Below are 26,260 nucleotides of genomic sequence, written 5' to 3' on the forward strand. Positions count from 1 at the left end.
AAAAGATAACAAATTCATGAGATTACCTGCTACGAATCTGTTAACAATTCTCTCATAGATGTTGATAACAGAACATGAATCTCGAAATATAACATGCATCGATCTCCAAAAATTAGATGAAACTTGACGAAATGGAGAAGGAAAAAGCATCAGTTCGATGTAAGATTTGTATGTTCGTGTTCGGAATTTCGCCACGGATTTAGTGCTGGTGGTGTTGGAGGCTAATACTGTATGATTTCGCTGCAATCGACCGTGAAAAGAAATTGGGGGAGTTTGAGTTGTGAATAAAGAGAAATAGGAAAGAGATGGAAGTCTCTGGAGGCGTATGTATATGTTTTGTATTTTTATTTGTGTGAACACGGAATAAAAACGGCATGTCAATTGTGCTGAAACGACCAAAACCGCTGAAACGACCAAAACCGGGGTGACTATTAGTGTATAGGAATAATAATAATAATAATAATATTATTATCATCATTATTATGATAGTTATCAACATTATTATAATAAAAATAATACAATTTAATATGGTTATCATTAATAATATTATTATTATCATCGTTATAATTACTTTTATTCTTATAATAGTATAATGTTGATAAAATCATTATTAATATTATTAATATTAATTCTATTATTATTATTAATAGTATTTTTATTAAAAATTTATAATATTAACAGATTTTATTAATAGATTTATATTATAAACTAATATTACAGAATTTAATATAATAGATATATAAATAACTGATATATATGCGTACATATAAATAAAAGATATATATATATATATATATATATATATATATATATATATATATATATATATATATACTGATATATATAAAATCAAGATAATTACGCGTATCAGATTTTATTTCCTTATTTTTTTTTCTTTCCCTTTCGCTGTCTTTCTGTGTCGCCTGTGACACATTTGAACCCTACAAGCAAGACTATTATTGTGATGACCCGAAAATTTCTGACCAAATTTAAACTTAATCTTTGTATGATTAACATTTCCGACACGATAAGCAAAGTCTGTAAAACTGAATCTCAAAATTTTTGAACTACTTTCATATATTCAAATACCTTTCGGCTATTCTTGACGATTCGCGATCAATTATATGTATATAGATACATATATATATACTATAACTTGAAAACGTAACAATGTATTAATTGTTTGATACTGTACATTAAACTTATTGGTTTAAATATTTATTTGAATATATATGATAAGTTGGAATATTAATTATATGAATAACTTGCGACGTATATTTAAAACGTGTTTATAAATGTTGAAAATATATATTAACTTGGTCATAAAACGATTTGTTATTATATATATATTAACAAATAGCGAGACAACGATTTATAGAAGTAAATGACCAAAACACTCGAAAGTTTAAGATACACTTTGAATGATATAGTTTATTGATAATTTAAGACTATATTTTGACAAAGGTACGAGTCACAAAACGTAAATTGCGAGTTTTCTAAGCGTACAATAATGCGTTCAAGAAACCGGAACCGGGACATAAGTCGAGTGACAACGTACGAGTCATCGGAACGAAAATTACAAGTCAACTATGCACATGAATTTAATATAATATATAATTAATTATTTAAATTATATATATTATATATATTATAAAATATTATGTCGACAAACAAGAAGTTAAAAATTTGTGAGCTGTCCCAGGGTGCCATGCGATCGCATGGCCTTGAAGCATAAATCCCATGCGATCGCATGGGGTACTTTTTCAGAAAAGGTTCTATAAATTCAAACGATTTCATTTCAATCACACACATATTTATTTATGTTACTTCCTCCGTATTATTATTATTATTATTATTATTATTATTATTATTATTATTATTATTATTATTAAGATTAATATTATTATTAATCTTATTAATTATTAGTATTATTAATTATTAATTAGTAATATACATAAAATACTACGACGAGGTTATGAGCGTGTCACTTTCAAAAATGGCTTTTTGAGCGGGATAAAGTTAAGGAAATTATGAGTTATAGCTATGGAAGTTATGGGTAATGTTCATGGGTATTATTTACAAGTCAAACCTACTGTTATCATCTATGTTGTGTCTACGTACTTTTCTGCAATATTGAATCACAATATTGATACGTAAGCATTTATATTTTATCTTTTATACTTTAATTGTGTATCCATGTCTAGTGCTCGAGTATATATATTTATATATGTTTGTATGCTAAATTTCGTCGTTAAACAGTTTATAATGAATCACGAATTAAATACATATATTACTGGTAAAAGGTATATGATATACATGTTTTCGAAAAGCTGGCGAAAAATCAATAACTTTTCATTTAGACACCGAATAGTTTCGATGAACGGATTAAAAGATATGATCAACTGAATTATGATTGACGTTAATTGAAATTGCTTTTGAATCTGCAATTAAGATTTAAACAACTTGTTTACGAGATTGATAAAGTGAACTTTTAAATATTATCAACCGAGTAAATGACTCCTTATATAAGGTATGTCTCGTTTTGTTGAACTATTGTCAAAATTGACTTTTTAAAACGACTTTGGATAACTTTTGTATGTCGATCTCGAGCATTAGGATTATGATACACTATGACCTGACCTAGCTTTATAGACATTTATTGACCAACATATGTTCTCTAGGTTGAGATCTACGGTTATTTGGTAATCCGAGTTTCAGTCACATTTTGGTGAACGACTTTATATGCTGCTAAGGTGGGTTTCATTTGCTCCCTTTTTAATTGCTTTTGCAATATATATTTTTGGGCTGAGAATACATGCACTTTATTTTAAACTCAATGGATACAAGTACATACTTAATTCTACACTGAGTTTGAACCAAAAATCTCTTAGCTTTGGTAACTAGTAACTACCGGTTATAAGAACTGGTGGGCGCGAGTAGTAGTATATGGATTCATAGGGCTTGATATCCCCGTCCGAGCTAGAGCACTAGCCTTTTAACGGACGTATGCTATTTGAGAAGCGTACACGTTGGTTTGCGTGTATTTATTAAGATGATTATACAAAGGGTACAAATTATATATACGTTAAGTTTAGTTACCAGGGTGCTCAATTTCGTAGAATATTTTGATAAACGTTTCTGGATGAAACAACTGAAATCTTGTGATCAACCTTTATGTACAGATTATGCAAAACATTAAAACTATGAACTCACCAACCTTTGTGTTGACACTTGTTAGCATGTTTATTCTCAGGTTCCCTAGAAGTCTTCCGCTGTTTGCTTACATGTTATACAAGCTATGTGCATGGAGTCTTGCATGCTTTATTCAAGAAAACGTTGCATTCACAAAACCATCATCATGTATCTATTTTGACTGCATTGTCAACGGAAGTATTATTGTAAACTATTATTTACGGTGATTGTCTATATATAGAAATCATCAGATGTCGAAAACCTTGGATTTAAATATTCATTTATGGTATGTCTTTTCAAAAGAATGCAATGTTTACAAAACGTATCATATAGAGGTCAAATACCTCGCAATGAAATCAATGAATGACGTGTTCGTCCATATGGATTTGGAGCGATCGTCACAGTTGGTATCAGAGCGTTGGTCCTAGCGAACCAGGTCTTGAATGAGTGTGTCTAACTGATAGTTGTTAGGATGCATTAGTAAGTCTGGACTTCGACCGTGTCTGCATGTTAAAAGTTTTGCTTATCATTTCTTGTCGGAAATTATACGCTTATCATTCTTAAGTCGAGACACGTTTTCCTGCATTTATTGCATAAATAGTGTATAGACAAAAATTCATATCTTAGCATATCTGTTACTATATACTTTTCCTGACATCTTCCGAAAATTTCTCCGTAATTTACGGGATTTTGGTATTATATATACATATGTAAATTATGTGTTGAAGAGTACCAATCTAAATTCTATAATCTATTTCATATCAAAAATCATCCCTCTAATTATACAAGATGGATCACGTATCAAGTTCAAATTCCTTAAACTTTGACAGCTATTCCGATATGGATATTCACCTGAATTCCGAAGACATTGTAACCGGAATGGATCAACCAATCAGCCATCACCTATTCTGGATGAATTGGGGATGGGTTCGTAGCCTGCTTAGTCATTGGAGACAAGAAGAAGGTGATCCCTTCCATCCACCACATTGCCCTCTTGGCGAAGAACCTGAAGCACTTACCGGCAAACCTGTTCGAGACACCATTTTCTCTCTCATTTCCAGAGTGTCTCGTCACGATTATATATTATCTCAAATTCTAGATCTTATTCGTCCACTCGTCCGAACCGACAATCACCCCGGTGTAATAGAAGAAGTCAACGAGCTTCGCGCTCGGGTAGTGGCTTTGGAGAATGTGGTGCAAAGGTTACAAGCACCGGCAGCAGCACCGACAGCAACAGTACCACCATCAGCAACACCAACAGTACCATCACCACCACCAACAACAACATCCGTATCCCACACCTCAACATCACAATCTGTACCTCGAACATCAACGTCATACGCACCATAGATACCAAGGAATACCAACAACAAAAAACGATGAAGTATTGATTCATAACTTCATCGAAGAAATATTCTGCAGAGAATATGTAGTTTCTAAAAGTTTTAGAGATTATATATTCTAGTCCTAGTCGAAAACCAGATGAGAATAATATTATGTTAACTCATTTAAATCATGATTACATCTAAAGAAAATATATATGTAGGTGTATTTTCATAAAGAATGTAATTAAGAAAACTCTTTTGTACACACTGTTAATGGTGAGAATATTTTAACGGGTAGGTAATACCCGAGAGATATATAAATTCACTATTAATATGTTACATTCTTCGATTCTGATTCAACAAATCATCAACTATACTCACTACTTTCACAACAATATATATTCTTTTATAAAAATCAAAACAACCATCCTCATCCAAATTTGATTACATATTTTGATTTTGACAAATCAAAATCCAAAGTCAAGATTTAACAAAAGACATCATTCTTAGATTCCTACATCTTTCGAAGCTATACTTTGACTTCAAAACTGTGCAAGATCCTTTAGCGTTGTTTTTACCGAAAATAACCTTGCAATCACTTTTCAAAGTATCCAGTATTATCAACCATTCAACCAGTCAACGACAACCTTTCAGACTTGAAACTTTGGTATATACATTTTTGTTACTGGGGAACCTTTTATGTTCCACCACATTAGCAGTAAATTTACCAACAACTTCATTAATCCTTGACCTTCCGAAAAATCATTATACTCATTGAAACCCTATCATGTACTCATCCACATCTTATAAGAATAATTGTCATACCAACTACCGGGAATTAGCAATCGGTATTTCGAATTTCGCAGCAATTCTACGCCAACAGTTATATATATACATATAATGTCTATCTCCTAGACTTACATATTCGAATGTGAAGTTTCTGAAAAACACCCTAAACTATGAACTAGTTCTCTGAAATTTGAAATAATGCTGATGAAGACCTTAACAGTCAAAAGTTTGATGATAAAGAATAGTATGGTGGTAAAGCTGAGAAAAAGAGAAGGTTTGGAACTGGAAAACGGATTGAGCAGACCATGAAGGAGGCTGTGAACAAATTACAAAGACGAAATCTACCTTCAAAGAATACAAATGATTCAGTGTCTGCTGAAATCCTTAGCAAATACCTTGCTCCTTACTCTAAAACCTTTGCGGACAATATTCTTCATCATCATCTTATCTTAAATATTCTAAGATATCATCTTACCTTTCATTATAAATATCCTCGATAATTCTTGAGGTATCTTCATAACTATTCTTATCTGAAATCATTCATCTCTTCGCGCTATCTGTGTTACATCATAAAAGAAACTATTTTAGTTTCTAAATTCTGAAACCTTCAAGTTTAAAATATGAATGTTTTGAAGTAGTGTTGGGAACTGAAGCATGAATTAGTATAATATAATGACACTTGATCAACGTGATTATATTACAGTAAGTCATGCTAAGTTTCTAATGGAACGTGATAAAGGTTCACAGATCCCACCCTCATCATGAACCATGTTACATAACTCTTTTATTCTATTTAACCTCTAAACATATCAAGAAAATATTTTTCTTGATGATTCGGTTTTTTTTCGAGGTATTCTGGTAATTTGACAAGTCAGATTGTGCCATTACCGTTTCTTTCTTAGATTATTAATTATGTTCATTCCGAAATTCATACCTACGAATTCTGGACCATTATTTGCTTGACTTAAAGTTAGGAAGAGAAAACGAAAGCATGAAACTCCGAAATATAATGGAAAATATAAAGCCCGAAAACAACTCCGAAATTACAAACCGTGTATATCAATGCGTATAGTAATATAAAGACACGAGAGAATGAAAAACAATATAACCCCAAGGTAATAGTAGAAGAAAATAACCTCCTCTGGTGGCAGATGAAAAAGAAGAATGAATGATATGATAGCCAAGAAAATATCAAGAATCAGAACTGGATGAAGCATTTTCACAAATCTTTTGTAAGTATGAAATAAGGAAGAAGATTATAGGAGTGGTGAAAATAAATGAAACGGAAAAGGTCAATTTATAGCAAAATATCAGACATAGCAATCGAGGCAGATTACGCATTTAATCAAAGGAAATCCTAATTTCCTTAAATTCCGAAGAATCAAATCTTATTTAAATTATGAAGATTTTCTATTCCTTAAATTCCGGAAATCAATCGTTACTACGTCAAAAGATAAGACGAATCTCTATTCTCCATTTCACTCTATTACAATAACTTCCCTCATACGCTTCGAGTAATTGGATTTTTTTTATCCATATTATTCAACGATGATAAAAATTCTATTTATCAACACATAATCGTCATGAAAACATTTTTATTGTTAGCCATGACGACCTCACTCAAATTTCGGGACGAAATTTCTTTAACGGGTAGGTACTGTGATGACCCGGAAATTTCTGACCAAATTTAAATTTAATCTTTGTATGATTAACATTTCCGACACGATAAGCAAAGTCTGTAAAACTGAATCTCAAAATTTTTGAACTACTTTCATATATTCAAATACCTTTCGGTTATTCTTGACGATTCGCGAACAATTATATGCATATAGATACATATATATATATATATATACTATAACTTGAAAACGTAACAATGTATTAATTGTTTGACACTGTACATTAAACTTATTGGTTTAAATATTTATTTGAATATATATGATAAGTTGGAATATTAATTATATGAATAACTTGCGACGTATATTTAAAACGTGTTTATGAATGTTGAAAATATATATTAACTTGGTCATAAAACGATTTGTTATTATATATATATTAACAAATAGCGAGACAACGATTTATAGAAGTAAATGACCAAAACACTCGAAAGTTTAAGATACACTTTGAATGATATAGTTTATTGATAATTTAAGACTATATTTTGACAAAGGTACGAGTCACAAAACGTAAATTGCGAGTTTTTTAAGCGTACAAAAATGCGTTCGAGAAACCGGAACCGGGACATAAGTCGAGTGACAACGTACGAGTCATCGGAACGAAAATTACAAGTCAACTATGCACATGAATTTAATATAATATATAATTAATTATTTAAATTATATATATTATATATGTTATAAAATATTATGTCGACAAACAAGAAGTTAAAAATTTGTGAGCTGTCCTAGGGTGCCATGCGATCACATGGCCTTGAAGCACAAATCCCATGCGATCGCATGAGGTACTTTTTCAGAAAAGGTTCTATAAATTCAAACGATTTCATTTCAATCACACACATATTTATTTATGTTACTTCCTCCGTATTTAAATTATTATTATTATTATTATTATTATTATTATTATTATTATTATTATTATTATTATTATTATTATTATTATTAATATTATTATTAATCTTATTAATTATTAGTATTATTAATTATTAATTAGTAATATACATAAAATACTACGACGAGGTTATGAGCGTGTCACTTTCAAAAATGGGTTTTTGAGCGAGATAAAGTTAAGGAAATTATGGGTTATAGCTATGAAGGTTATGGGTAATGTTCATGGGTATTATTTACAAGTCAAACCTACTGTTATCATCTATGTTGTGTCTACGTACTTTTCTGCAATATTGAATCACAATATTGATACGTAAGCATTTATATTTTATCTTTTATACATTAATTGTGTATCCATGTCTAGTGCTCGAGTATATATATTTATACATGTTTGTATGCTAAATTTCATCGTTAAACAGTTTATAATAAATCACGAATTAAATACATATATTACTGGTAAAAGGTATATGATATACATGTTTTCGGAAAGCTGGCGAAAAATCAATAACTTTTCATTTAGACACCGAATAGTTTTGATGAACGGATTAAAAGATATGATCAACTGAATTATGATTGACGTTAATTGAAATTGCTTTTGAATCTGCAATTAAGATTTAAACAACTTGTTTACGAGATTGATAAAGTGAACTTTTAAATATTACCAACCGAGTAAATGACTCCTTATATAAGGTATGTCTCGTTTTGTTGAACTATTGTCAAAATTGACTTTTTAAAACGACTTTGGATAACTTTTGTATGTCGATCTCGAGCATTAGGATTATGATACACTATGACCTGACCTAGCTTGATAGACATTTATTGACCAACATATGTTCTCTAGGTTGAGATCTATGGTTATTTGGTAATCCGAGTTTCAGTCACATTTTGGTGAACGACTTTATATGCTGCTAAGGTGAGTTTCATTTGCTCCCTTTTTAATTGCTTTTGCAATATATATTTTTGGTCTGAGAATACATGCACTTTATTTTAAACGCAATGGATACAAGTACATACTTAATTCTACACTGAGTTTGAACCGAAAATCCCTTAGCTTTGGTAACTAGTAACTACCGGTTATAAGAACTGGTGGGCGCGAGTAGTAGTATATGGATCCATAGGGCTTGATATCCCCGTCCGAGCTAGAGCACTAGCCTTTTAACGGACGTATGCTATTTGAGAAGCGTACACGTTGGTTTGCGTGTATTTATTAAGATGATTATACAAAGGGTACAAATTATATATACGTTAAGTTTAGTTACCAGGGTGCTCAATTTCGTAGAATATTTTGATAAACGTTTCTGGATGAAACAACTGAAATCTTGTGATCCACCTTTATGTACAGATTTATGCAAAACATTAAAACTATGAACTCACCAACCTTTGTGTTGACACTTGTTAGCATGTTTATTCTTAGGTTCCCTAGAAGTCTTCCGCTGTTTGCTTACATGTTATACAAGCTATGTGCATGGAGTCTTGCATGCTTTATTCAAGAAAACGTTGCATTCACAAAACCATCATCATGTATCTATTTTGACTGCATTGTCAACGGAAGTATTATTGTAAACTATTATTTACGGTGATTGTCTATATGTAGAAATCATCAGATGTCGAAAAGCTTGGAATTAAATATTCATTTATGGTATGCCTTTTCAAAAGAATGCAATGTTTACAAAACGTATCATATAGAGGTCAAATACCTCGCAATGAAATCAATGAATGACGTGTTCGTCCATATGGATTTTGAGCGATCGTCACAATTATCTCCGTGAATTATTCTTCAATCATTCAACTCTCTATCACCAATTATCAATAATAACTGGTAGTAACTTATTTCGAACGAACCAAAAACAGAATTTATTTATTTTTCTTTTTTTTCCTTCGATACCTCTGTTATATCATTTTTTTTTCTCAAAAACTCAAATTCGAATCAATCTTCAAAAACTAAAATTTCAGTTTTATTAGGAATCTCCTTCTCAAACTACCTGTAAAATCTCAGATTCGAATTCCTCATATCGATCAAGAATTTTGAAGTCAAAGGTAAATTCTAAAAAAGTCATATTTGTGTTCACCGTTAAAATTTGTAATCGTTTCGATGTTTCCTGTCAAATTGTTGATTTAGAAAGATTATAGGAGTGATTTGAAACAAATTTGGTGTTGTAATTTTTGGCTAATACATCATCAAATTCAAAATCAATTTTTTTTTAAAACCCACGACGAGCAGCAGCAGGCACTCTTATTTTTTATTTTATTTTTATTTTCAATTAATCACTCAATAACTGCTTATGTTTCAATTCCTAATATTATACAAACCTTAAAACTCGTATTAGTTGGTTTTGATTCCTGGTCGTTTGGGTTGAGAATGGAGAAGGAAATGGAAACAGATTATTACGGGTTAATTAAATTTGGATGGGTTTATATTCAGAAAAGTAACAATGGATGAGTGGTTTGTGTGTTGGTTGTGTGAACGAGAGGTCTCGGGTTCGAGCCTGGCACGGGGCATATTTATTTTTTTTAAAGGGCTTTGGAAGGTAGTTCTTTGTACTAAAAATTATTATTATTTTTGTAATTATTATTATTATTATTATTATTATTATTGTTATGTTATTATTAAGTATTAGTATTATTATTATCAAATATTATGAATATTATGATTATTATTATTATTATCATTATTGTTATTATTATTAGAATTAGAATTATTAAGATTATTATTACAAATATAAGTATTATGATAGAAATTCCATTTATTATTATATTAAGATTATAGTTACAAATATGATTTTCATTATTATTAATGTTATTACTAATATTATTATTATCATCTAAAAATATAAATGATATCATTTTACTACTAGTATAAGTATCATTATTATTATTAGTAACATAAGTATTATTATAAATATTATCATTATTATTATTATTATTATTATTATTACTATCACTATCATTATTATTAGTATTACCATTATTATTATTAGCATCAGTATCAAAATGATTAATAAAATCATCGTTATTATAACTAACATTAGAATATGATTATTAGAATAATTAGTATTATTATTATTGTTATCACTAAATATTAACATTAAGTATTATTACTTTTATTATTACTATCATAATACAATTTATTATATTTATTACTAATATTAGTATCATTATCATATTTATAATTATTGAAATCATTATTATTATTAATATAAGTATTATTATTAACGTTATCAGTATTATAATGATTATCATATTTAGTGTTATTATAATAACTACCTTTCCAAACAACTGATATATATATAAATATATTAAGATATATAACATAACTAAATCAATATTTTCATATACAAAAAGAATATATGAGACATATATATATATATATATATATATATATATATATATATATATATATATATATATATATATATATATATATCATTAAAATAAAAATGATACAACTAATAAATTATTATATATATAAAACTTATTCGCTTACAATTATGTGTATTAATAAATATATAAATGATATAGGTTCGTGAATCCGAGGACAACCCTACACTTGTTCAATGTCGTCATATGTATTTTTACTACAAAATACAGTATCGTGAGTTTCATTTGCTCCCTTTTAAATGCTTTTACAATATATATTTTTGGGACTGAGAATACATGCGCTGCTTTTATAAATGTTTTAGGAAATAGACACAAGTAATCGAAACTACATTCTATGGTTGGATTATCGAATCGAATATCACCCTTTTTAGTCTGGTAATCTAAGAATTAGGGAACAGACACCCTAATTGACGCGAATCCTAAAGATAGATCTATTGGGCCTAACAAACCCCATCCGGGTTACGGATGCTTTAGTACTTCGATTTTATCATGTCCGATGAGAGTCCCGGAATGATGGGGATATTCTAGACGTGTTTTGTTAATGTCGATTATCAGGTGTTCACCATATGAATGATTTTTATCTCTATGCAGTTTGTGCGAAATGCCTGATATGAGATGATGTTTATGAAAAATGAAAATAGTAATCTTGTGGTCTATTAAAATTATGGAAATAATTGATTACGATAAACTAATGAACTCACCAACCTTTTGGTTGACACTTTAAAGCATGTTTATTCTCAGGTATGAAAGAAATCTTCCGCTGTGCATTTGCTCATTTTAAAGATATTACTTGGAGTCATTCATGACATATTTCAAAAGACGTTGCATTCAAGTCGTTGAATTCAATAAAGATTATTATTAAGTAAATGACAGATTAGGTCATTTATAGTTTGGATATTATGAAATGGTATGCATGCCTGTCAACTTTCGATGTAATGAAAGTTTGTCTTTTAAAAACGAATGCAATGTTTGTAAAATGTATCATATAGAGGTCAAATACCTCGCAATATAACCATATGTTATTGTATTCGTCCTTATGGATATGGACGGGTCGTCTCATTAGAGAATTCCTAAAGTCCTACTAAAATTATTAAGAGTCCTGTAAACGAAAAGTTATAGTTATTAAAAGTTTCATTACATCGAAGTTCCTGATTCGAATTTACTTCCAGAATCTGAAGGGACCAAATTAGTTTTCCACGTGCTTAAATCCATAACATACCACTGAATTCGATTATCATTTTCCCTGGCTCATTTTTTAAGCTTCTTCCATACGTCATTACATAAGAACATCACTTGCGTCTTCTCTTCGTCTAAATATTAAATACTCGAAAATGGGACCGGTATTTCTTTTTTGAGTAACTTCTCCAACTCTGAAAAATCAAAGTCATCAATGTAGAAGTCGTTAAATTCCATTTTCATTCCACCAACATGTAACTTTCAGTCGCTCGTTGTATTACCTCCAAAATGAACGTCGAACGAAGCCTTCATCGGTGCTATTGATGAAGTTGTGTTTGTATGTATGTTGCAAAATCAATGTATATGTATGTGTATATTTAAAATGATAGGAGAATGTATATATGTGTATATATAAATAAAATTCGAACGTTTATGAATTATATCCATTGAAAAGTAGCCAACAACAAACAACCACGTCGACATTTGAGTCCAAACACATCTTCATCTTCTTCGTGCCAGGTCCTAGCACGCCATCGCCGCACCCAACGCACGCCGCGTTAGCAGCGTGCTTCCGGCGTGTTGGCTGCACTTTGGGTGTATGTCAGGCGCGTTAATGATGGTCTCACAGTAAACTTAACTCAAAAAGTTATCACGATTACCAATCAAGCTATCAAAACAAATCTTAATTTAAATGTCACTTTTAACGGCATCCCAATATTCATCGGGTGTCTTTCCTAGAAGAAAGAGATTTTCGATTAACTGACTAATTCTAGTCCGAAGACATGCCTCCCAGCTAGCATTTGGGTTCACCCCGGGATCTAGAGAACCATAAGGGCACAATCGGCCCTGGATTTGAAGGCCCCATTATTCTTCACTTATTGCCATATCCACATCTATATCCACTAAAAAAATTTTCACCGATATTCATATTTATATCTATTTAATTTTAATTCATACAACCATATCTATATCCGATGGGATTAGTCGGGTGAATAAATATCGCATGAATAATTCATCGTTAGATAGTTTTTTCTGTTTAATAATATTATTAAAAGTCATAGCTTGTTATAAATTACTGTATATAATTATTTATATAATTCGTAGCGTATATATATAATGGAATAAAGTATATACTGAGAGTATATATATATATATATATACACACACTAAGAGTAATTACATTGATATGTATGTTTATATATTTAAGAATTTCGGGTAAAATCGGGTACATTCTTAAATTATAAATTGTCATTCATATTCATATTCGCCTTAAATAAATCGAACTAGATGGATATCCATCGGATCGAATGTTAATTGTTATCCCCTAGTTGTTATGTATTAATAAAGAGATCAAGAGGAATGTTTTATGTATATAAACCTTTATATCAACACAACAATCCGTAATATGCGTTGTGGGCGTTATGAAGCTCTACATTAGATGTTCAACATCATTTTGAATACCGTAACAGACTGGTTTAATAAACTGTTGAAGATAATCGGTTAAAAGGTGTCCCTACCCAGGAACACTGCCCAAATGGATGTGTTCCCGGTACTGTCGATCTGGTTCGGGTTTCCGCCCGAACGTGTGTGATACGTGCAAATGATGAGGGTCGTTGAAATAAATGATTTACTGATGTCAAAAATCGCCATTGAAAAAAAAAGGGTTAAAAGGTGTCCTTATTGGAAAATGAACAAATAAAATGTATGCATATATAAGCTTAGGAGTACGCCTTTTTATCATCAATTGATTTTAGAGTAGTATGAAACTCATGAAATTATATGTTGTACATGTTGTTGAACATGAAACAATCCTATATAAACTCTACACCAAGTTAGAAACAAACGTGAATTAACCAAACCACACCGTTTTTAGAATTGAGTAAATATTACTAACTTATATTAATAATAATTATAATTATTATTAGTATACATTTTTTATCTTTTAGTTAATTAATATATATTATTGGATGTTTTAAATATATTTAAATATAATTGATCTATGGGGCAGGATCAATGGGGAAGTAACCTATCGGGCTGAAGCGGCGGAAAGTAATTTTTTTCCGTTTTTTTGGAAAAAAATTTCAGGCATCAAGATCACACGAAAATATGAACATTTAAAAAAGACACTTCGTGATGAATGTTATTATTTAGGCTGGAAAACGATCGACAAAAATAACATTCAAGATAATATTGATCGTGAAGAATTTTAACCTTTTTTTTCCATGTTTTGTGAAGTACTTTTTGTCAAAATTTAGCCCGATTTAGAGTTTAGCGTTTAGGGTTTAGTGTTTTGGGTTTTGTCCCTAAACCCAAAACCCAAAACCCTAAACTCTAAACCGTTTGTTTTAAAAACTCAATCTAAATCCTAAATCTAAACCCTAAATTTCTAAACCATAATATCTAAACCCTAATATCTAAACTTTAATATCTAAACCATAATATCTAAAACCTCAAAATACGCTCGAAAAAAACGATAATTGTTATATATTAATTCTTCGAGCGTTGTTCTGCCAAAATAAAAACATTTATCACAAAGTGTCTTTATAAAATGTCTTTATTAAATGTTTATATTTTCATTCAATCTATAATGTTCGCGAACAAATTTTTTTCAAAAAATGAAAAAATAAAAAAATAATTCGTTTCCCCCGATTGGTTACTTCCCCCTAGATCCTACCACATTGATCTACTATATTTATAATGTATGCTTATTATTTTGGCATGGAGCATTGTATTTCTAAGGTCTCGTTACTTTTCGTTACGATGATATTATCCAAGCTTTTTATAAAGCATAATAATAATAATAATGGATGAAAAGCAATATCTCCGCTGTCTGCTTATTGAATGCATAAACAACCTTTTTCCTAATCCTTTTCTATTTCCTTTAGAAATCATATATAGTATCCTGCCCCTACACTTGTCTTTGTATTCTATCATCGTGTCCCAAGTAACAAATCATCATAATATATATACCGGACTTATTTATGTAGTTTTAAACAGTTGTAGTGTTGAAGAAATTGCCTACGAATTGAAGTTATAACAGATGGTGTCAAGACATTTGAATAGAAGAGCTTAATATATCATATATTGAACTTGATTAGCTTAGAGGTTAAATTGAACTTCATGCATGTTTAAAAATCTACGAAAATTTGATTCTACCATTTTTATGGTGTCCTGCACTTTTTTTTAACTTACTTATTGGTCAAAAGTCAATTTGAAAGCACTCTCTCTATTCATAGATCATTGAGATGATGACTTTCTATACTCTTGAAGTGTTTCACTCCGAGTGGAGAAATGACTTCTCTTTATTCTAAAATAGGGGAATGATTTTTTACATCTTTCATACCCCACATATGTGAAATTTGATTTTGTTATTCTTGTTGTTGTTGCAAATTTGCAAGCGAATTCTAAAGTTAAAATGAAGAGAAGTTGCACAAATTTTCTTTAGTGTTACTCGCCCATTTCATGAACCTTGGAGGTTGCACACGTCTTGCGTTCGAACCTTACCCGAGGAGGTTTTACGTAGTGTTGTAAATCATCTTATTTCTTCCCAAGATCTGGATTTTGGAAGGTAGTCGAGGCGAGATGTCCATCTCGCTAGATTCTCGATGAACGGGGTCAAACTTGGTCAAAGCCACGATTTTTCGGATTTTCTCACTAATTTCTCAGATTTTCTCGTAAAATCTCGTAATTTCTCGAATTTTCTCGCACATTTCTCCCCGGGATCTCCCAAGGATCCGCGTTCTTCAACTTTGATTTTACCACACGTGACGCCTGTTTAGATTCGCTATGAGAGTTTCCTTATAAGAGTGGTAAAACTGTAATAGTTCGATCAAAAAATGATAGAGTAAGTTGATTTTGACATCGGTTCGAGTCACGTTAGTAATTCATAACCGACAAATTCTATTCCACAAATTTTAGGTATATTGACTATAAAAACGGAACATGTGGTCATAGAAAAATGAGCTTGAACACCTCATTACGAACTTGTTTGCGTTAATATTAATAAAAACGTGCTCTGTTATCTAATACGATTTTTGTCACTTTTTGGTTCTTTTTCTCCATTTAATGTTATGGTCGGCTACTGATACACGTAATATTAGATCACAGAATGTCAACAAATGAATAACTTTGATGTTACGGCGCAGTATCTTAACAAATGAATAACTTTATGCCTTAATATAAACGTGTTTATTAATGCATTAACTTCTAAAATGTTTGTTTATGCTTCCTTTCTCCAATTTTTTGCTAGAGGTTTAATAAATTTGATTGTCGTTAAAAAAAAAAAAAAACACTTCTTTAAGGTATACTGTTCAAAGTTTATTTTACCATTTTGTTTTTCTTTTTCTTGATTTACGTGAAATTTTTATCAGCGTTGCGAGCCGACTAATGACTAATATGAAGTTTATCCCCTTTTTCTTGTTAAAAAACAGGTTTTAGATTGATTTGATTGATTCTTAATTGTGTAAACTTCATCTATAAACTATTTTAACTCAACAATTATGAAGGTTCACGAAATCATTACATTAATAATTAAGAATGACAATTTATTTATGACAAAATCACAAATAAGTTGTTTATTAATTTATAAAGATGTCACGTGACACCATATAGTTAAAAGTTACCAAAATACTTGCAATGACACTAAATTACAACTTTCTTTTAAATAAAATTCACACGATACATGAACTAGAAAATATTACAAAGTATTGTATTTTTTATTTACTTTTCAGTTTTTATTTACTTTTTCTTTCTAATTTCATCTTATAATAATAATATTAATGATTAATGATGATAATAATAATAATAATAATAATAATAATAATAATAATAATAATAATAATAATAATAATAATTTAGTTACTTACATATGGAATGGGAAGGAAACTTCTAATCTATGTTAAAATATTGTAAATCTCTACATGAAAATATTAAAATGTATCAATCTAATTATGGCTTTTTTATGTTTTGTTAGTTATTTTGTTGGTTAAGAATGTGTAGGTGGTCAAAGTGCAATTTTTGGAACTTTGGTGCTTGCAGCTCAAGTATTTTAAGCTTAAAGTCGGTTATTGGAACTTCAGGGTCCTTGTGGTCATTTGCTGAAAGTTGGATGTATTTAAGCTCATCTAGGGTTGCTGGTGCAGTCATTCAACATATTCATCATCATCGCTTTCTCTATTTTTCCTGATTATGAAACCCTATATATCATTCTCTGATCTTTCATTCATTCGTTTATATTGCTAATCATCTTGATTGCAATAAGTGTACTGGTTTCTGTAATAGTTGTGGTTTTAATTGTTCAAGGTGTTATAAAAGTGTTAAAATATTTTGTGTTGATTTGTGGTGTCTGAATTTATGTTATTGTTCGTTTCATACTACAATCTGTTCATGGTATCAGAGCGGCGTGTTCGTTCGTGGTGATTTGTTCTTCGATTTCATCTTCTGGTGTTCGAGGAAATTTGTTTAGGGTTTCTTCTTTTGAGATTCATCTAAATTTGTTGAATCTGGTTATCAATTGTTTTCTGGCTGTGTTCAAATACACGTGTGTTGGTTTGATATCTCCAGATCTGGTGTTTGGTACTAAAACCCTAATTTCACAAATTAGGGTTAGGGTTTGGTGATCGTCTGTTTCTCTGGAGTTCATCATCTTCGTATTTTCTTGTCTATCTTCCGCTACATCATCAATCACTTGTGATTGATCGGTTACTTCTTACCCTTCTTTATCTTATTTTTTGTGTTCTAACTTTCTTGTTTACCTTGTAGAAGAGACAATCCTGTGCTCTTGCCTTGGTCATAATTCCCTTGAGAATTGTGATATCATGGTTCATACACAGCTATTTTTTAGGATTTATTGTTTAATATTTTCTGTATTTGTCTGCTGCTTGTTTATGTGTTTGTATAATTGTTTATCATCATGACTAAGGATGATTCTTCTGGTTCTGGTGATTTGACCATGATAAGCAAATTAGATTTTGGTGACCTTTTATATTTACATGCTAGTGATATCACTAGTACACCTTTAATAAATTTTAAACTAAAGGGAACTGAAAACTACAAATCTTGGGCATGTGCAATGGAATTAGCTTTACAAATTAAAAATAAAATGGGTTTTATAGATAAAACATTAAAGAAACCTGAATCTAATGATACATTAGCAAATCAATGGGAAAGATGTAATGCAGTTGTTTTATCATGGATTTTGGGTTCTGTTTCTGATGAGCTTTATAATGGTCAAATCTATTCTAAAATTGCTTATGTGGTTTGAGATGAGTTAAAAGAAACTTATGATAAGGTGGATGGTTCTGTTATGTTTAATCTGTATCAGAAGATTAATTGTTTAACTCAAGGTGGTAGTTCTGTGTCTGAATATTATCATAAGTTGAATTCTCTGTGGAAACAATATGATATTTTATGCAAACTGCCTAATTGTAAATGTGATGCTGAAAAATCTAGACAAGAACATAATAATCACTTAAAGCTAATGCAATTTCTAATGGGTCTTGATGATATATATGTTGATCTTAGAAGTAATATATTATCTAGGGATCCATTACCTTCTGTTAAATCTGCTTTTTCAATTGTGTCTAGAGAAGAATCACATAGGAATGTCAATGATAAAAAACCTGTTACTGAGACTGCTGCATTTTTTAGTAATAAACCAAAAAACTCTGCTGTTCAAACTAAATTGAAATGTAAAAAATGTCTTAGAATAGGTCACACTATTGATAGATGCTTTGAGATTGTAGGATATCCACCTAGGAATAATAATTTGAATTGTACTAAGTGTGGATTGACTAATCATACTGTTGACAAATATTTTAAAGTTGTTGGTTATCCTCTTAATTTTAAAAGAAGATCTTTTAATCAGCAAACTAATTCTAAATCTTATAATGTTGTTTCTGAGGGTAATGCTACCACTTCCAGTGCTTCAACCTTCAATGTGTCTATAACCAATGAACAACTTTCAAGATTATTGTGCTTACTTGATGATAAAAGGATTAGTTCATCTACTGTATCTAATATGTCAGGTGGTTATATGAATCTAAATGTTTATTTTAATTCTAATATTTATAAATTTTTCAAAGCAAATCAACTGTATTCAAAAACAAATATTAATTATGGTTGGATTATAGATTCTGGAGCAAATCAGCACATGACAAGTAGTGAAGAAAATCTTGAAAAAGTTGTTGATGTTAAGGATTTAAATCTTACTGTTAATCATCCTAATGGAACTAAGGCTAAAATAAGTAAAATTTGAGATTTAAGATTAACAAAAGACTTTGTTTTACATGATGTGCTAATTGTTCCAGAATATTATGTTAGCTTACTTTCTGTGTACTGTATTGCTAAAGATGATGATTTATTTGTGAGTTTTGATAAAAACAAATGTAATATTCAGGACTTAAAAGCAATGAAAACTGTTGTGACTGGTAATCAGCTTGATGGCTTATATTTTTTCAATAATTGTGCTAAAGGTAATAGTTGTTTTACTAATAATGATATGACTTGTTTGTTGTCTAAAATTGTATGGCATGACAGACTTGGTCATCCTGCAGACCAAGTGTTACATGTTCTTAAAAATGATTTAAATTTGCAAGGGTTTAATAGTCATGAACCTTGTGAAATTTGTCATAAGGCTAAACCGACTAGAGAACCCTTTCCTTTAAGTGAACATAAGTCTACTGATGTAGGACAATTAATTCATCTAGATGTTTGGGGTCCATATAAAGTTGTTAGCAGGGATGGTTTTAGATATTTTCTCACTATTGTTGATGATTTGTCAAGGGCTGTTTGGATTTTTTTGTTAAAAACCAAAGATGAAGTTTATGATTATGTTGAAGGATTTTGTTTATTAATTAAAACTCAGATTAATAAAACAGTTAAGATTCTGAGAAGTGATAATGGATCAGAATTTGTTAATTCTAGAATGAATTCTTTTACTAATAAAAATGGTATTGTTCATTAAACAACATGTGCTTATATACCCCAGCAAAATGGGATTGCTGAAAGGAAATATAGGCACTTGCTAAATGTTGCAAGAGCACTTATTTTTCAGGGAGGGATTCCTTTGGATTTATGGGGTGAATGTGTGCTAACCAGTGTTGTAAAAAACGAAAAAAACGGGGGTGTAGACGGATTTTGGAGTGCCCCGTCCCGTTTATACATAAAACGTTTGAAAAAATGGAAATCGGCCAAAAAACGGTCAAAAGACGGTCAAACACGGTCCGAGACGGGAAAAAACGGGTTTTTCTGATTTTTTTCAAGTTTTTTTTTTTTTTTTAATATTAAACGTTGTGCTATTACTTAGGGTTTCTTTTTTTATGTTTGAAATGTTGAAGTATTTAAACATGTGTGAAATGCTTATGTTTGGAATAATGTAATGTACAATATATATATAATATATAACATTTTTATTTAAAAGTCAACGTTAGTCAACATCCGTCTAGACCTCCGTCTCGACCCCGTCTCGACCCTTTTAGGACCCGACCGTCTCGACCCCGTCTCGCGTCTTTTGCAACCTTGGTGCTAACTGCTACTTATTTGATTAACATGTTACCTTCTTCCATTCTGTCAGGAAAGTGTCCCTATGAGTTGGTGTATAATAAAAAACCATGTCTTTCCCACTTGAGAGTTTTTGGATGTTTAGCTTTTGCTACAATTTTAGATTCAAAAGAAGGGTTACAAATTGTTTAGTTTGGTTCAAGGTCTGAAAAGTGTGCTTTAATAGGATATTCAAATCAAAAGTGTAACATCCCGCGTTTTTCCGTTAAATTTATTTTTAACATCATCTTTTTTTTTAAATAATACCTTTCGTTATTTAAATTCGTAGTTTCCGTTGACCAACGTTCTTAATTTTCCCGTTATTTAATTATAACATCACTCGTTTACTCGAGCGTTTTTAAAATATTCGTTTGGTTAATTCCCGCACCCGCTTTGAAACTTGAGGGACCGAGGCTGCCAAGTGGGCAAACTAGTTGACTAGGTCAACTATTCAACCCACCTTATCCATCCATTCATTTCACCTCCCACCTTCTTCCTCTTTTCTCTCTACTTCCCTTTCATGAACTCAAACACCCAACTCACAAATTCATCATCTAAATTCGATTGGAGAAGCAAACATCAAAACAAATTACATTTTCGTGATCCTCTCTTCATCCTCTACATTTTGGTACCAATTTCATCAAGTTTGGGTAACATTTCTAAAACTCTAGATTTCTCTAAATTCGTGTTTTTGATTTGAAATGGTGTTAGTTAGTGTCTATGGCTCGTGTCTAGCATGAATATATGATTTACTTGCTCGATTTGTTGTTTTGAGTAACTAGTTTAAACATTTGAAATGGGTTTGCTTAATCTTGCATTTTGGAAGGTTAAATGTTGTTTGATTGTTAAAGTTCATGTTTTAATTGTGTTACTAGTATCACTAGCTTCGTTTTGATGCGTAGGTTGATTAAGAAAACTTCAAACACATGATTATTGATTTTTGTGAATTTTGGTTAGGGTTTGATAGACTTTGAAATGAACTTTTGATGAGTTGAATGCTTGTTAATGTTGTTAGTAAGTATTTAGATGCAATGTATGCTTAATTACCTTCGAAACGGCATATCGTATGTGTAAATTGGATTCCCGAATCATAAAATACGTTTTACGAACTTGAAACTTTGAAAATAAACCTTTCTTGATCAATTGATGAGTTTTTGGTTATTGTAATTGATGTTTTTGCTTGTGAAAGGTAGTTAATTGTATTCCTTGTCAAAAGAGCTTTCCAATGATATAAGATGTGTATTCTAAGTGTTTACGGTTTGCGTTTTGTGCTAAATTGAATTTTGGATCAAGACTTGAACTTTTGAAACTGACCAGGTACCAGGCCACGCCTAATGTCGCGGCGCGACACCTCTGGCCGCGGCGCGGCAATAGCCGTGTTTGGGTTCTGACCTACTTTGTCAAATTTTGAAAAATGTTTGCTATGCTACGCACCTCCGATTAACATGTAACTTGGCCAACATGCTCATATATGACTTCTAAGCTTAGAAAAATAGTTTGGGACCCAACCCGAACGTGTTGACTTTTTCGTTGACTTTGACCAAGTTTGAATTTTAGTCAAACTTAACCAAACGTTTATGCAATCGTTCTAATCTTCTTTTATACTTGATTCTTGCATGAAACTTGACAACGTGATTCACATGCTATATAATCGAGTCGTAATGAGTCATAGGACTAATTGAACACATTTCGCCCGACCTTGTGTCGTAACCAGTTAATTGATACAACTTACTTGTTTAGGTCAAGGCTAAGCAACATTCATGCACACGTTTACTTTGTGAAGTACATTTATACTCGTGCACTCGAGGTGAGATCATAGTCCCATCTTTCAACAACTTTTATGCTTTAAACTATGGGATGAGAAACATATACGTATCATACTTTTACACTTGAACACAAGTACGAAAACGAACATTCCACGTACGGGTTTGAACAAAAAGCCTCAATTCAATTATCATTAGTTACACTTGCAGGGTGTAAACGTGAACTTATATTATGTGATCACATGGGCTTGACGAGCCTCATTCGGACGGTTCGCTACCGTTAGCGGATGAAATATATTTTCGGGTCTAGTGTATGTTCTAACACTACGCAAAGGGTGCAAAACAGTTAAGTTTGATAATTGGGTGCCCGAGATACAAATAACAACTTTTGGAATGCAAATGATTTTGATAATCATCGTATATTAAATCTTGTGGTTCAAATACAACGTTTACTAAAACACCTATGATTTCACCAACGTTTTTCGTTGACAGTTTTCTATATGTTTCTCAGGTTCATACATGGCTATTTGATACATGATTCCGCGTACACTCATACTTGCTTGGGGTCAAGCATACATACATGCATACGCTAGTGATAGCACCTTTGGATTCAAACATGTTGTTTACATACTTACGCTATTTATAGCAAACCGTGACTTTCAACTTATATTATGTCGCAAGTTATTTCATTTATACTTTACAACTTTTGTAAACTTAAAATTGTTGTCGAACGATTTTGTAAACTAAACTTTGCAAGCATGATACGTTTCAAAAGGACGCGACATAATTTTGGTCAAACGAGTCTCATATAGGGACTACGACCACGTAACGGGACCTAAGTTAGCGGCGCCGTCAATGACGATTTTGTCGGGTCGCGACAGATGGTATCAGAGCTGGTTTAACCTTAGCCGTAAAGGTAGTCACGCGCGCCGGCTGTCAGGCCGGGCACTCATACGGACTATGCTTTTTGGCGGGTTAATCGTAGAGGGGGTTCTCACAGTGTTACCTGTGACGAAGCATTGGCTCTTACCCCTTGCGATCCCTTGGAATTTGAGGGTTGGCAGTTTGGCAGAAATGCGGGCTGTAAAATCAGTGTCTGAGGTACACTCAGTGGTCACCAAGCGGTTAGCTGGAAAGGCACTGGGTGGGTTTCTACCCCATCTGTAGCTACCTGTCGGGTCGCTACAGATGGTATCAGAGCGTTGGTTGTAGGGATCTAGGATGTGCATTAGTGTGTCTGACAGAGTCGTTAGGACGCATTAGTGAATCTAGACTACAACCGGATAGTTAGCCATTGTATTCTGACATACATTTGCTATAGATAGCACTTACTTGACTACTTGTGCATTATACTTGAATCATTCTTAGGCAAACTTCTTAATGGTACCAAGTTTTCATCATACGAACTCGTATTCTGCAACTTTCTGGTAACACGCGTAAATTCAGGATTCATACCCGTAAGGATGACGACGACTTCATTAGTCACACTTGTTCGGGAACTCTGTCTCCCAGATTGTTATTCGCCACCGTTTCAACTTACTATCGGTGTCACACCGGTGTTCCTTACTATCTACCACTTCTTGTTACTACCATCACTACTCTAGGTGAGTATCGTCATCGCTAATTATCACTACGGTTGCGTACTTTTTGTTATCATGATTAGTTACTCTTTTCGTGCCTAAGGGCATTATCGCTTGACTTGAACCGCAATGACGTGAACAATCATTTATACACTTCCCTCGGGGAACGCTTCTTTATAGTTGCACTAATTCTTTCGATTCAATACGAGTCACGTTAGAGACGTCATTACACTTTGTTTATTTTAAACTTCACGGTTACACGAACTCGAATCTATGGAGTGATGTGGGAATGGAGGTATGAGTTAGCGTAATATAACGACACTCGATCAACGTGGTTATATTAATATTATTCACACCAAAGTTCTAGTGACACGTGATGGTGATTGGACTCGATCAACCTAATCACCACCATGTGCCATGTACATGACTTTATTTTTCTTGTTTGAACATCCGAAACTCCGAGAATACTGATAACAACCATACCCGGGACACATCTTCGATTATTGTCGAACCATATTGATGCTTCCGAAGGAATGACAAATTCTTTCGACTTCAAACATATGTTACACGTGTGTACTATCTCGTTTTCTTATAGTTTTTATAGACGAACTACAAAATGCTTGGTATGCTCACATCGAGGCGAAAACTTCTCTCGCCTTACACTCGTACTTCCGTTTAAGGAAATATTTTATCTAAATTCTCAATGGAGAGAGAGACTCTTTGATAATGCTAAAAACGAACATATATTTCATAGCATTATTCCTCAAGAAAGACAAGCTTTTAGTTTCAATTGTTCTATTTACAAGTGATATTCGTTTAAATAATAAAAGGTGAAGACAAAAGACAGATTCGACGAATTGAAGACGCAAACGACCAAAAAGCTCAAAAGTACAAAATACAATCAAAGAGGTTCCAATTATTGATAAGAAACGTCTCGAAATTACAGGAGTACAAGATTCAAAACGCAAAGTACAAGATATTAAATTGTACGCAAGGACGTTCGAAAATCCAGAATCGGGACCGGAGTCAACTCTCAACGCTCGACGCAACGGACTAAAAATTACAAGTCAACTATGCACATAAATATAATATAATATTTAAATAATTCTTATAATTATTTAATATATTATATTATTTATAAAACCGTCGGTAGAAGAAAACAACCAAAAATGAGCTTCCCCAGCTGGCCATGTGATCGCATGGCCTGGAAGGCAAAAATCCATGCGATCGCATGAGCCCCAGTTCCAGCCCACATGCCTATAAAAATCGAGCTTTGGTGCACCAAAAACATATCCATCTTTCTCTTTTCTCATACGTAAAACATATATATATATTTATAATTTATATTTTAATTTTAATTATAATTCTAATAATAAGGGTATGTTAGCGAATGTTGTAAGGGTGTAAGTCGAAATTCTGTCCGTGTAACGCTACACTATTTTTAATCATTGTAAGTTATGTTCAACCTTTTTACATTAATGTCTCGTAGCTAAGTTATTATTATGCTTATTTAATCCAAAGTAATCATGATGTTGGGCTAATTACTAAAATTGGGTAATTGGCTTTGTACCATAATTGGGGTGTGGACAAAAGAACGACACTTGTGGAAATTAGACTATGGGCTATTAATGGGCTTTATATTTGTTTAACTAAATGATAGTTTGTTAATGTTAATATAAAGATTTACAATTGGGCGTCCCTATAAATTACCATATACACTCAATCGGACACGATGGGCGGGGTATTTATATGTACGAATAATCGTTCATTTAACCGGACACGGGAATGGATTAATAAGCCACTAGAATAATTAAAACAGGGGTGAAATTATGTACAAGGACACTTGGTATAATTGATAACAAAATATTAAAACCTTGGGTTACACTCAGTCGATATCCTGGTGTAATTATTAAACAAAGTATTAAAATCTTGTTACAGTTTAAGTCCCCAATTAG

At 31.7% G+C, this 26,260-nt stretch overlaps 1 protein-coding gene across 1 annotated transcript; it reads left to right on the plus strand.

Annotated features, from left to right (window-relative positions):
• The first annotated feature begins 18,335 nt into the window (after nt 1-18,335).
• LOC139902206 (uncharacterized) lies at nt 18,336-20,387 on the plus strand. Its single transcript, XM_071884854.1, has 4 exons — nt 18,336-18,680; nt 18,747-19,449; nt 19,555-19,668; nt 19,774-20,387. Exons 1-4 carry the CDS (start codon nt 18,336-18,338, stop codon nt 20,385-20,387), a joined length of 1,776 nt encoding a protein of 591 aa, XP_071740955.1.
• Nucleotides 20,388-26,260: the final 5,873 nt, after the last annotated feature.

Source organism: Rutidosis leptorrhynchoides, chromosome 3, assembly GCF_046630445.1.
Source record: "Rutidosis leptorrhynchoides isolate AG116_Rl617_1_P2 chromosome 3, CSIRO_AGI_Rlap_v1, whole genome shotgun sequence".
Lineage (NCBI taxonomy): Eukaryota > Viridiplantae > Streptophyta > Magnoliopsida > Asterales > Asteraceae > Rutidosis > Rutidosis leptorrhynchoides.